Source organism: Hemibagrus wyckioides, linkage group LG19 (genome assembly GCF_019097595.1).
Source record: "Hemibagrus wyckioides isolate EC202008001 linkage group LG19, SWU_Hwy_1.0, whole genome shotgun sequence".
Classification (NCBI taxonomy): Eukaryota; Metazoa; Chordata; class Actinopteri; order Siluriformes; family Bagridae; genus Hemibagrus; species Hemibagrus wyckioides.
This window is the reverse complement of record NC_080728.1, coordinates 5,492,262-5,507,500: the sequence shown is the minus strand read 5'-3', so window position 1 is coordinate 5,507,500 and position 15,239 is coordinate 5,492,262. Positions and strand designations below refer to the sequence as shown.

Below are 15,239 nucleotides of genomic sequence, written 5' to 3'. Positions count from 1 at the left end.
GAATGCTTTGTGTGTGTGTGTGTCTGTGTTATTCTATTACTCTGCATGGCACAGAGAGATGAAGGAGTGTGAATATTAGAACAGGAGTGTGAGGGGTGGACTCAGGTGTCACGTTAGCTAACTAATTGACTGGACACTTGATATACTTTGATTGTGTGATATTCTTACACTAATTGAGGGAGGAATAAATAATGCAGTGTCGGTGCGAATGTGCTTCAGAAATTACTACAGCCATGTCATCTACAGTGTAACAAGGACGACCAAATGATGGTGGATCTGAATGACGAGAGCTGCCAGAAAATCTGATTTAACTCGGCTGACCTGAACGTATAGTGTGTAACGCTGTAATGCAATATTAATGCAATGTGCTGTTATTACACTACTTCAGCAATGGATGTTGTGTATGTGCACATGGACACCAACAAGGAGTGGGTGGTCCAAAATATGTCTCAAAAGACATTTCTATGATGCACAATTTATATAATGATACATATGGTAGGTTTGGTGCCAATAATACAGTGTTGAATAAAATTAAATAAAAATAAATAAAATAAATTTAAATAAAATAAAATAAAATAAAATAAAATAAAATAAAATAAAATAAAATAAAATAAAATTAAATAAAATAAAATTTAGAGAGAAAAATAAAATAAGATTAAATTAATCTAATTTAATAGTTAAATAAAATAACATTAAATTAAACTTAATTGAATTAAAATTAATTAAATTTCATTAAAAAAAACAATTAAATTAAATAAATAAAACTGGTCGATCATTTATATAATTTCTAAAATGTTTATCTTATTTTTAATATTTATAAAATGATTGATTGTATTATAATGATGATTGTATTATAACTTAGCAAGAAGAACAATAAAAATCTCATTTTTATTATTTTAAAATTAAATACCAAATTTCAACACCAAAACAGCTGCTTCATGTCAGTAATTAAAGCTGCAATAAAATTTACAATAAATAAATAAATAAATAAATAATTTGATTAGAATGATTAGAAAGTTCTTGTATTAGGAACCTCTCTGATGCCTTTAGTTATCAAAATATTGCACAAGATATTTTTGAACAGTTTGTAAGATTTATGTGTACTCTGTGAGAAATATGAATTGAGTTACTCTATTTATCTGAAACTCATCATCATCCCACTCATTCACATGCTAATATTATCTTTTAGTTTTATAATAATGATATTGTTTCTGCTCTACAGGTGAGTTACCTCAGAGAACTTGATTTGCAACAGTGAAGTGATGGATCAGGCTAGTTTCATTTTACTATTAGCACCACCCCCAGATGAACAGGTGAGTCACATGTGTCCCTTTATTCGCAAAAAACAGCTCAAGAGGCTGAAGTAGTTTAAACAAAGTGGGTGTGATCAGTGGGAGTGAAGATGAAGGCCAGCATCTGAGGAATCTAAAATAACTAACTGATCATTTAAGCACACTGAGGGTTCAAATGCAGCAGGTTTCTGAGACTGGATGGAGTAGGATGTAGGCAGCAATAATGTTGGACAGTTATGTACATCGTAAAGCAATATCTGACATCGAGGATGTCTGAGAGAGGCTCACTTACTTCAGCTGGGAGTTACTGAAGTTTCCCGAGGGGTAGGTAGGAGCAGCGTAGCCGTTCATTTTGGACTTCGCAGAAGGGGGTCAGCAACTACAACAACGGATAAAGAATTTTCATTAAATACAATCCAGTTTAATTTAAGATATTGGTAAGATTAATCTCAGGGGTTTGAGCTGATCCCATGAAGTGCCTTATATGAAGAAGACATGAAGCTCTCGAGTAAAGAAATGTGAAAACATATGTATGACAAACGACACAAACATTCATTCATTTATTTTCTATACCCGCTTTATTTCTAATTAGGGTCACAGGGATCTGCTGGAGCCTATCCCAGCACACATTGGGCAAAAGGCAGGGGTACACCCTGGACAGGTCACCAGTCCATCACAGGACCATATATAGACAGACAACCACACACACTCACTCAACCTAATGTACATGTTTTTGGGCTGTGGGAGGAAACCAGAGTACCTGGAGTAAACCCACGCAGGTATGGGGAGAACATGCAACACAGAAAGGCCTCTGCCTGGGATTCGAACCCGGGACCTTCTTTCTATGAGGCAACAGTGCTAACCACTAAGCCACCGTGCTGCCCTATGACACAGACAATTAGGTCAAATATTAATGTTGATGTACGTAACTCATAATGCTAAGCTTTAATCCTTCTGTATCATTTTCCCTTTCTTTTCGCTACAGTGGATATTTTTTGAGTTCTCGGAGCAGCTCTCTTATCTGTTTTAGTGAGTCACAAAAGATAAGAATGATTAGATTTTATCAGAGATGGAAAATGCTGAACATTGAGTTTCTAGTATGGGACTAATATAAAGCACCACTATCGCAGATGAGGTCACAGGTCACTTAGTAATCCAGCTGAACAAACACACTTGATGTAAATGCACTTATACCACTTGCATTATTTTCATATCAGCTAATATTTTCCACAGACTTATTTCCTTAATACGATAGCTGTCTGTGAGAAAATTACACTTTGGTCAGATTTCGGGAATGAGACATATCCGTGTCAGGAGAAGAAACTAGTCCAGGTCATACATGGATGTCCTTTACTTCATACAGAGATGGACAGAACACCAATAAGCATCTGTGTATACTCTATTATATAAGGAATAGAAGAAGACAGAGAGCGCTGTAAAAGGAAATACTATAACCTTTATTAAAGAACATGATGTCATACCTTTTAACAGTTTCTAATTCCATTTAAGGTTATGGAACAGCTGTGAAACAAGTTAGCTAGAAACTGCTGCCTGAAGTTCATCTATGTTCACACACACACACACCGCTGTCATCAGTAGGGTTTCCTACTACTGGTACTACTGGATGTTTATCAGCAGGTGGATCAACTAGCATTCCTAATCAGTGTTCTTAAACTAAACATTCTGGAGGGTTTGTGTATAAAATTCAGCAGTGTTTATCTACATCATATCATATACTAGATGAAGCAGAAGCAGTGTGTGCTCTTCATCACGGATCATGTTTGCTCTACTGTCTTCACTCCCATTGGTATTCAATGCACCGAGTCGCTCCATATTTCCATAAACTTTTCGTGTCGCTGAGGTGGACACGCCCACATCTAGTCACCAACGCTCTCTGTCGCTTATGTTTGAAATATATGTGAAATCTTTAGGAATGAATATGTACAGTAGCTTCACCCTACAGCAGTGTCTCTGTATAAATAAGGTGAAGCAGGATTAATCTAGTCTCCGCACTAAACCTGGGAAGCTGAAGCGACGTCTAACGCTGTCTGTATCCAGGTCAGGAAGATCAGCTTAGACGAGAGGACCACAGCTACTGCTTTAATATGATGGCCTGAGGCACAGAGCTGCAGTGCCATAGGGACCTGACAGTACATGATGGCTAATTATAACCGGAAGGAATCAGGGTCAGATCCTGTCAATCCCTCGGGAATAAAACGTCCTTCCTGAAGCAGGGACAGCGTGACAGAGTGATGGTGGAGTGATGTGTGGTGGAGAGTGAAACTGAACGTCAGAGAACATTCTGGATTTCTGTGAATAATCTCACCAATGGATAGCGATATATCCTCAAATTATACCTATCCTATACCTATCCATCCATTTATCCATCCATCCATCTATTCATCTAAATATCCTATCTGTCCATGTATCGATCAATCTATCTATACATCTATCTATCCATCCATCCATCTATATATCCATCTACATACCCATTTATTTATCTATATATCCATCTATATTTTCATCTATCTGTCCATCTATCTATCTATCCATCCATCCATCCATATACCCATCTATCCACCCATATACCCATCCATCCATCCATCCACCCATCCTTCTATCTATCCATCCATCCTTCTATCTATCCATATATCTATATATCCATCTATATATCCAACCATCCATCCTTCTATCCATCCATCCATCCATCCATCCATCCATCCATCCATCCATCCATCCATCTATCTATCTATCTATGTCTGTCCGTCCGTCCGTCCGTCCATCAACCCACCTAGCCAAATGTAAAACATATGACAGATGTCTATTAAATAATAATTACCAAATTACCAGAAATGTCTAAGTGTATCATACTAAATCAAATAAAGATTTTGTTTTAATTAAAAGTATTACTCTCCTCTAGTTCCAGATGTTTCCTCAGCTCATTTCAAGATTGAGCTTAGTCAACACATTCTGACATTTGGCTATAGCGGCATTTTTGCAGTGCAAGCTCTCAGGAGTATAAAATGGCCTATGAAGTGGTGGACAAGTCCTTTACATGACCCCACACTGACTCTGTGTCCGTATTCATTCAATCGGAAGTTTTCATTCTTCTTCCAACGTTGCTTTTGTTCTCTGGAAACAGACACAGAATCCATTTTGTACTGCTGGCTGGCTTTATGTAGAAAGGTAATGACCTACAGTGGGATTGTTTGCAGAAGTGCCGGGGTGGTTGGACGATACTAAAGGAGGAAACTGGTGTTTTTGTTTTGTTTTGTTTTGTTTTTTCCACGTGACTTCATTGTTTAAAAAAAAGAAAACAAATCAGGTGTCTGATAGGTGAAAATAATCAGCTCAAGTATGCCTGTCTAAACATGGCCCATGTCATTAAAGCCCACTCTGGTAGCTCTTGACGTTGACTTTAACTGAAGTGGCCATTAGGCCCGAGTCCATTGTGCTCAGAGCTGATTAGCAGACATGTGATTCAACCTGACACAGCTATACACTGGCAAGAACTAAACCTTACAACACAGAAATCCTGTAACCTTGTTCATGATTCAGATACAAAGCATTTTCCTGACAGCACTAGAACAAAAGCAAAACTCTAATTTGGACTTCAAGCCTGTAACATACAATATCAAACTGGAACAGACTACTACAAAGCATCTCACCAAATATATCTCATAGGAAACTTCACCACATCAACAATGACATCTATTTTTAAATGAGTTTATTCTACATTTACATTTCTGGCAATTGGCAGATGCTCTTATCCAGAGCGACGTACAAATGTGCTTTAAAGTCTCTATCAATGAATACATTAACACTGGTTCAAATAGGTCACAGACCTGGCCTTACTTATTTTATGTACATACAACATATAACAATACATAAAACAGGGAAAAAATAAGAGCTAGTTTAAGTGTTTCAGGAAGAGGTAGGTCTCCAGTCGTCGTCTGAAAACGGTCAGTGACTCGGCTGTACGGACTAGGGATCTAGGGGACGTTCATTCCACCACCTTGGTGCCAGAACAGAGAAGAGTCTAGATGTATACCTACCTCTTACCCTGAGAGATGGTGGGACCAAGCGGGCATACTCTATATGTTACTATAGAAACAAAAGCTTGTTCATTTGCCTTGCAGGTGTGATTATAGTCATGATAGAAGTCACGCTGATGAAGAAAATTCATCAACAGCTTTGGGACAAAGAGATTAGGAAATTCGACAGTGGTGTAAAATGTCACAGGGACTCGTATAGCAAAAGCACTGCGTAATCAAAACCTGAGGATAAACACGTTGTCATTTAACCAAATAAAAAGCGTTTTATTATTAAGGAGACGTTTAGTAATCTCTTTGCGACGCTGTTGAACAAGGAAGAGTCTTTAAAAAGATTTTTTTTTTTCGTCTTATTTACTCCAAGAAAAGGAAAAAAGATCTCAGTGAGACAAGACCGAATTAGTGTAAGTGATAACAGGAACGTCTCACAGACATCAACGTTAAATGTAACAACAGAGTGTCTTAAAAGTTTCCATAAATAGAGGAAGTAAACACTTGCAAAATTTTTCATACTATATTTATAGTAAAGAACATCTGGAAATCATTCTCATGGCTGGATCTGAAAGCTGTTACAAGGCCACGATGTACTTTAGCAGAAAACACGCTGACATCACACACACATATATATATATATATATATATATGTATAAAACATTTCGATTCATGCTTCAAGTGGAAAATAATCGTACACTTGAGGGTGTTAACAGTAGGTCTGCTCCGTGTCAGGCTCCAGTGTTGATTATTTCCCTATAACAGCATGCCCTGAAGCCTTTTATTCCTGACTTCTCTTTTGTTCTTTTCTTTGTACCCGTCAATGTTTTGCTCCTATATTACAGTATGTGTTGTAAACAGTGTTTCTATTTCTGGAGAAAACCATTATGAATTTTAAACGACATTAAAGTAACATTAATATTTGTTTCCGGCCCAGGTTACGACCCTGTGCTAATCTTATCTGAAACATACCTGAATAAACCGTAACCAGAAATGAATCCTGACCAGGCATTGCATTCAGTAATGTCTTCTTCTTCTTCTTTCAGCTTTTCCCTTCAGAGGTCACCACAGCGAATCATCTCTCTCCACCCATCCCTATCTTCTGCATCCACATACTGTCCACTATACTAACGAGGAGATGTGCTAACTTTATACCCTGTCTAACATGAAATGTAAAATATATATATAAATAGACTCAATAAGTGACTAGGAGAAGGAAGTTAGTCACTGATCAAGCTTTTTTAAAGCGAGTGAAAAATAAGCAAGCAAACTATTCCAGAAAGAGAAATGGTTTGATGTCAAAGGAAGACCTCTTTGTGTCTCTGGATGATATAACAGAGGATGAGAGTTGCACAGGACCTCCTGTCAGTGTGAGTTAATCAGGACAAGTCTCAGAGAGCGGAGAGAAGGAAAAGAAATAGAGTATTAATAAGCAGGGAAGCCTCTTTGGGCTTGACTACTTCTCTGTACAGCAATGTACAGTGTGATTACTTTTCCCATGGCTATGCTTTTCTCCTGCTCCGCTTTATTTCCTTGTGCTCTCACTAAAGCCAGAAGTCTCACTAGCCCCAGTCTCACCCCCACATGAACCCACGCTGCAGATTTTCCATAAAAACTCAGCAGATCCGTGACCGAGGTGAACTTTATAAGCTCTGTGAGAGGTGTGTACGAAGCCTTTTTTTTCCCTTTCTGGAGTCTATACAAGAGCATGTTTACTGTAGGTCAGTGAGAACAGACCGTTCAGGCTCTCAGAGAGAAATATGCAAAATTAGTGTTATTCGCTGCGTTAAAGAAGCCTAATAAAACCAAACAGGTCAAGATCATCATCGCCATGATGCAATAAACACTGAACTTCCTCAATTCTTCAAACGTTCACACATACAGTGATTGTATCTCAGCAAGCCTTCAGTCGCTGTACTATGAAGTGGTCAAGTAGGCATTTCTACTACCAGTTGCCATAGTAACATTTATAAGTGGGTGGAGCAACTAGCGTTCCAATCAGTTTTCCTGCGGCTAAAATGAACTACTCTGGAGGGAGATCTGGTGTTTGTGTATAAAGTTCAGCAGTGTTTATCTGCCTCATATCATATGAGATGAAAGAGAGGCAGAGTGTGAGCGTGTTTTCGAGTGACAAATCATATTAGAGCCCATATGCGTACATGAGGTCAGTAACGTGGATAGATAATGTAATATAACATGAAGTGATGCACACTAATCACATGGCAGTGAGGAACAGTGTAGAGATTATTACATTAGAATATCACTAAATCTTAGTGGTGCATATTAAAGCACACAATATATTAAATTAAGTTATTTATACAGAATATATCACCAGTTTTCATTTCAATTATGTTTAAATGTACAGTTTATCTTCTGATCACCAAAACCACTGAACAGAACCACGTACAACCACTTAAACAGATATTAAACAGTTATTCATCTAAATATACATGCCTCTATTCCAGGCAAAAGACCTCTGACTGAACCTGTGGTGGTGTTCTGCGGAGGAGGGATTCACTGGAAGAGGGAAAAAAAAACTGAAACCAGCCGGGGTCAAATTCAGATACAGGCTAGAGGTAAACAATAAATGCCCTCTCCAGATGTTTGTTAACAAGTGAATGATGTCACGTAACCGAATACGGACACTGAACGGCTGACGGGAATGAAAAACAGCTGCTGCATGAGGTCAGAGAAAAATAGGAAAATGAAAGTGTCACCGATTTCATACTAAACAAACAGAAGATCAAATCACACACACAGATAAATAGATAAATGGATAGATAGATAAACAGATAAACAGTGAGATAGATAGATAGATAGATAGATAGATAGATAGATAGATAGATAGATAGATAGATAGATAGATAGATAATTAGACAGACAGACAGTTAGAAAGAGACAGACATATAGATAGACAGTTAGACACACAGACAGATAGATAGATAGATAGATAGATAGATAGATAGATAGATAGATAGATAGATAGATAGATAGATAGATAGACATAGGATCAGTGAATCCATTTAAAAAGGCAAAGCTTGAAATAAATAAATGTAAAAAACAAAAAACAATCTATCTATCTATCTATCTATCTATCTATCTATCTATCTATCTATCTATCTATCTATCTATCTATCTATCTATCTATCTATCTACTGTATCTATCTATCTATCTATATTAAATCAGCAATACTTTCTCCTTCATTGTAGTTTTTTTTTTTTTACTTTAAATACTTTATTTATTCCTAAAACAAAGGCAGTTATGCGTAACAACATGACTGACCCTTAGGAAAAGGTTTTCCTTAGCAGGTTTGTACGGCGGTTTTAGGCAGAAACTTTTAATTCCACTCAGGAGAGCGTTTCATCCTAAGATCAGACTCTTCGTGATTAAGACGAAGCTCTACCTGTGCAGCTCTCTATCATCATCCTGACTTTCAGATCAATCTAAACATTAAAAAATCAATATGAGGGAAGACTGACAACTTTAATCTGTGATGTTTGCTGATATAAACGGTTTGAAACGGCAGTCTCTCTAACAATACTCTCTGGCTGTTTACAGTACTGTTAATAATTCACAAAGGTAACTTTTTAATGATGGACTAACCCATTTAATACATTATGGCGTGACTTAGCAGGCAGTTAATAATAAAGCCTGAAGTAAATAAGCATGAAATCCTTCTTGTAAGGGAAGCTCAGAGAGAAGTGATCCGTCACAGGTACACACCTTTCTCTGGGGGAGAATTTATTTAATTCAGATGTGTATATGTTGAAAAGCTATGACATGAAAAATGATCTTAACATGCAGTATTTTATTAGTGCCATTTGATTTCAAGAAAAAGGAAAAAATCAACTATAAATACTTTTAAATCGAATGATCTGTCATCACGCATTCACAGTTCGCACGCAGCATGCCTCCTCCGAGCTCACACATTAGCCCTGAGCCTTGTTTCCATGGACACCACTTTCCTTACTTTATAAAACACTACAGCCTTTTTAAAATAGAATGCTTTAGTTCCTGTATCCTAGGGGGAATAATTCCCAGACTTAGTCCTGTTGCCTGTTCATGTATAGATGTTAATGATGCTGATAAAACTCCCATAATAATAATAATAATAATAATAATAATAATAATAATAAATAAGAAAAGGATGAAGAAGAAGAATCTCAGAAGTTGTATCCGCACAACTCCTGTTTATTAGTGTTACAAATATCTCACACACTACCAGGAATCAAATTTGAAGAAAATAAAACATAAAACCAGTTAATTCCGAGTAAACTCAATATTTTATTGCAGCATGATTGCGCCAACATGATTCCTTGAACAAGTTAAGCATTAAAAATTGACTCCACCTTATTAGGAACGCCTGCTTTTTCCTCATGCAATGATCCAGCCAGCCAATCACGTGGCAGAGGAGCAGTAAGACCATGCCAATCAGATACAGGTCAAGAGCTGTAGACAAACCTCCGAATGAGGAAAAAATGAGGTTGATCTTGAATTTTCAGACACAACAGTCTATATAATAAGATAATAAGAAGACATTATTTGTTACATATACATTACAGCACAGTGAAATTCTTTTCTTCATATATCCCAGCTTGGGTCAGAGCACATGGTCAGTTATGACACAGCAGCCTGGATCAAAGATGGTTAAGGGCCTTGCTCAGGGTCAGCTTGGTGGTGCTGGGGCTTGAACCTTCTGATCAGCAACTCTTAAGCAATGAGCAAAACTGGCCCAAATAACAGCTCTATATAACCATGGTGAGCAGAAAAGCATCTCTGGATGCAGAACATGAAGCAGGGATGTGGTGGCTTAGTGGTTAAGGTGTTGGACAACCAATCGGAAGGTTGTGAGTTTGAATCCCAAGTCCACCAAGCTGCCAGTGCTGGGCCCCTGAGCAAGGCCCTTAAACCTCAATTGCTCAGTTGTATAAAATGAGATAATCGCTCTGGATAAGGGCATCTGCCAAATGCCAGAACTGTAATGTAAATGCAAGCTTGAGTCAGATGGACCCCAATAGGAGAAGACCACGTTAGATTCCTCTTCTGTCAGCCAAGAACAAGCATCTGAGGCTACACCAGATAATGGAAAAACATCTTTTTCCAACAGCTGCTCCTGCTACATGATTGGCTGCTTGGAGGAACTGAATGAATCGGCAGGCGTATAGCTTCAGTAAAACAAACATCTACAGGGCCATAACAGTGTAAGTGTAGAATTCCGGGTTAGATTGAGTTGTGGTGTTCTCCGGAGATTTTCAGCACACGCCTTTCATCGTACTGTAACCCAACCAGCACCAGAAGTGAATAATTGAGCCAGGTGTAAAGAGGGAGAGATTTTATCCTGGTCAGTTGATCAGACATCTTTGTTGAACAAGAAACTCAGTAGAGAATTTAAGAGTGCTGACGGAAATCTCCGGTTCGCCGTACTGGATAAGCCTGGTTTTGGAAAAGTATTATATGTTCGTGCATTTCTATTGTTTCGACTTCTTTTAATAGACACTTTTAATGCATTCACAATGAACCAGATCTGTAAATAGCAGGACATAAATTCTACCATTTATAGTATGTCCACATAAAGTCTAACGATGAAGGCTGCACATTACTTAGATATATACCTTTCTTGCTACTGCTTCCTTTTCACACACTCTCATCAAACACTCGTCAAGCTCAGTCGTAGGATCCCTTCGGCACGCAGCCAGCAAGTACATTGTTTAGGCATTTGGGAAAGCGAGACCGTTCCTATGAGAACACTTCTCAACTCATTCTCAGAGGACCCTAAAACACATGAGCTGAATTCTTAATTCCACTGGCATTCTCTTGATTCTCAGTATGGCTACAAAGTGCTTTAACACTAATTGCGAAAAGCTCTTTCTTCGTGAATATACTCACTGGCAGATGATTTAATTAAAATGTTTACATCGAGAACACGCTTTTTATATTTAACTAAACAATGATGCATTAATGTCTTATTAATGGATCCATCAACTTGTAACATGTTTTTCACTACTAATGAAAACAAGTGATGTACTTGACCTCTTGACCAATCTCAGCCTGAAGACCCTCCTCTCCTTTCTGTTTTTTTCCCACCGTTTGGTGTAAACTCTAGAGACTGTTGCGTGTAAAAATGCAAAGAGATCAGCAGCTTCTGAAATCCTCAAACCAGCCCATGTGGCACCGACAACCATGCCACAGGTAAAGCCAGAGAGATCAGACTTTCTCCTTATTCTAATGTCTGAATCTGCATGAGTTTATGCATTGTGCTGCTGCAACATGATTAGACAACTGCATGAATGCATAAGTGTACAGATGCTCCTAACTGGATGGTAAGTGTATCATTGACGTATAACTTACAAGTGAATCACTACTGATTACTAATTAATTAATACTGATTTACTGTATTAATCACTACTGATTTATTGCTGATGAATTTATCACTAATGAAATACTGCTGATGTTCTTATCTACTACTGATCAATGTTTTACCTAGCGTTTGTCCCGCGCAATGGCAGGGTCCGCTGTTTTTAGCAGATCAAAAGATCTGTGTGATTTGGCACAGGTTTTACGCTGGATGCCCTTTCGGTCGTAACCCTCCCATTTTTATCCAGGCTTGGGACCGGCACTGAGAGTTAACTCTTCAGTGGCTGGGTTGGCGCTCTGCCCGGGAATCGACCCCAGGCAGCAGCAATGAGAGCGCAGGATCCTGCCACTGGACCACCAGGAGGCCATCACTACTGACCTATAACTGATGTATTAATCACTATTGATGTATTGCTGATGTATTAATCATCACTATTCATATATTACAGATGTACTAATCCCTAAACAATCACTACGGATCGCACTTATCACTGTGTTTGCTGTAAAGCCACTTTTTTGCATTATACTAATTCACAATTAAACATTTTACTTAATCTTATTATTATAAGCCCTTGTTTTTCTAACAAATTAGATGTCTGGGTGAAGCAATGGACTATACAGACAGCATACATTATTTCATATGAGCAACATCTGCATGATGCCTGACAAAGAAAATAAAAGTTCCTTATACGAGACTTTAATGAGGAATTTGCTTCGAAGTAGCATTAAGGATTTATCTTCAGCATCAGAAGTCAAACGACATTAAGATTACACACAAAACTGAATGAGAGGCTGAACTGTAACTTGTGTCTGATCCTGATACTAGTGTGTTTATATAGTGAGGCTTTCAGAAACTAATGACAGCTTAACACGATAACATGAGTCTCGAACAGCAACACATTGAAAGGCTGTAAGGGCAGAGCAAGTGAAGGAGCCTCGAGGCTGTGAGAGAGAGAGAGAGAGAGAGAGAGAAACACCTGGCTGGCACATGCTGACTGTGGATGCTGAAAGATTGATGAGGTAGCGGCTTACCTTTATTCTGTGAGTCACGGCAAACACAGACTGAGCCGTGACACCGCAGCTCAGTCTGACCCAAACAACCTGACGCAAAAAGCTAATTAGCATGGATTATTCAATTACCTTCGCTTGTTTCTAAACAAATGCTCTGACAGAAACACAAGCCACTCGTTGACAATTAGATATTATAGCATAAGTATATAAAACAGTATTAAACAACTGATTAATTGTACTTCAACAAGTTCAACTGATAATTTAGTTTATCAGATAATAATATCTCACCTCAAAGGATCCAGAGGAGGAAAGACACCAATTATCTAGGCTTACCTGCTCAGATATTCTAAACAAATACAAATACAAATAGGAGGCACACAATTTATTGTTTGTATTTGTTTTTTAAATGAAAGCTTCACAAAAAGCCGATTAAAACTAAAGGTGTGCACCAGTTGGAGATTTTACTTTCATACTTCACACTAGATAACGACGTGAGAACGAAGCTTTCTGGACAAAACCAACGTTCATTAACTCTATATGAATAATGCTACATTCACACATACAGTGACTCATAGTGACCAGACTTCATTAATTTTTTAATGAGAGCTGCTGACTTCTGGGAACATGAGTGACCGCAAGCGTTGGTGACTAGATGTGGGCGTGTCCACAATGGCGACATGACAAAATCGAGAAAATCTGATCTTTATGAGTGACTCGGTGCAGCGACTACCAATGGGAGTGAAGACAGTAGAGCTCACGCACTGCTGCGGCTTCATCTCGTATGGTATGATGCACAGAAACACTGCTGAATTTTATACACAAACACCAAAATGTTTCATTTTAGCCGCAAGAAAACTTATTTGGAGTGCTAGTTGCTCCACCCAATGATGAGCACTGTTACTATGACAACCGGTAGTAGGAACGCCTACTGACGACTTTATAATACAGCGACTGGAGACTTGCAGAGATGAAAATCACTGTATGTGTGAATATTACATAAGAGGCACTTATTTTGTTTCCAGTAGAGATTTGCTCCAGTATCTTAATCTGATTGAAACACTGATTTATTGAGCTCCAAACAATTATTTCCATATTTCAGTACAAACTAACCCAAACTAAAATAAAGGTGGTTTTATTTATTGCAATTTTTAAATCTCCCTTGCTATGAAATGCTGCTTGAATGTCCCGATATCGAGAAACAACAGTTCCATGATTTGGGAAAGACGTCCTTAAGACAAAAATATCTTAAGCATTCACATCTCAGACAGAAATCTTTCCAGAAAGTTCTACAGTCTGAGGTTGATTAAGAACCACAGTGCTGTTGCTGAAGAGCTTGCACTTGTTTATCTACTGGCTTTATTTCACTATGTTGCCATAGTGCTAGGGTTCAAATAAAAAATACAATAAAATATTTAAAATAAAAGCCTTACAGTCTTACGTACACCTACTTCCTATTACAATCTGAACACAGATAAAGCTTCACCTAAATTGTGAGCACTAAACTGATACAGATTCAGATGGAGATAAGATTATTGTGTTATACCTCTGCTGTAAAGTCATCACATCTCAAATATCTCTCCCTCCGTATCAGCTCTAGATAAAGCAACGGTTATGACAGTGTATGGTTATCTATGTGACAAATAAAAGTTGAGTTTTAATTTACAGCAGGAGGGTTCACACTGTTACAAGGTGCACTGTCTTGGTCAGAATAAGTAGGATATGTTTATTATGCATAAGCATTATGCAATTTGTTTTACATTTTAATCATCAGTACGGTGGCCGAGGAGTGCAAAACACAGCAACAAATCCGAAAAACACAGCGACAATTCAGACAAACCCGGAAAATGTAGGTATAGTTTGCGAATGGAATTCTTCCCTCTGATTGGACAAGACATCTGTCACTCAAGATATACGGGAAGTCCAGCAGGCTGCTGCAGTAGAAAGTGGATTGGTGTGTGTATGAACACAGCTCTGTTCTTATAGCGCTCCTTACGTCGTTTAATCTGGAATAATTTTGTCTTCGAAACATCCTTTAGGTGTGCTTTTAGATATAGCAAACTAATCTTTATGCCATGATACGCTATCAGTTTATCAGAAATCACGGCATATGAACATCCTTCTTCAGAGTAGCATTGAATTAATTCTATTTTTTATTAATATAAATATCGAGGTTTGTTATTTTCTTTAAAAGATTTAAAGTTGCACTATGGTTTGAAGTGAATGCAGAGCTCCAAACATGTACAAGGAATAAAGATAGATGCCCAATTTCCTACTTCTTGTATATCTTGAGTGACAGAGGTCTCGTCCAATCAGAAGTAAGAATTTCATTCGCGAACTATTCCGCACTTTTCCGGTTTGTCTGAATTGTCCTTGTGGTTTTGGATTTGTTCATTTGTTTTCTGATTTGTTATTTTGTTCTCGGCCACCATGCATTAGTGATCTTAGAGTATCCGTTACACAGAATAATAAAAACTCACAATGTCTGGGGAAAACCTTCACACGCTGTCTGTTCCCATTCTGACCAGTGGAGCAGGAGCA

At 37.9% G+C, this 15,239-nt stretch overlaps 1 protein-coding gene across 6 annotated transcripts in view; it reads right to left on the bottom strand.

Moving 5' to 3' along the window:
• eps8a (epidermal growth factor receptor pathway substrate 8a) overlaps nucleotides 1-15,239 on the bottom strand; it is a 66,021-nt gene that overhangs the window by 20,207 nt on the left and 30,575 nt on the right. For all 6 annotated transcript variants that reach the window (XM_058417707.1, XM_058417711.1, XM_058417710.1 and 3 more), the window contains exon 2: nucleotides 1,585-1,671. In XM_058417707.1, the coding sequence (XP_058273690.1) occupies nucleotides 1,585-1,643 (59 nt within the window). In that variant the 5' untranslated portion in view covers nucleotides 1,644-1,671. The remainder of the gene's footprint in view (nucleotides 1-1,584; nucleotides 1,672-15,239) is intronic.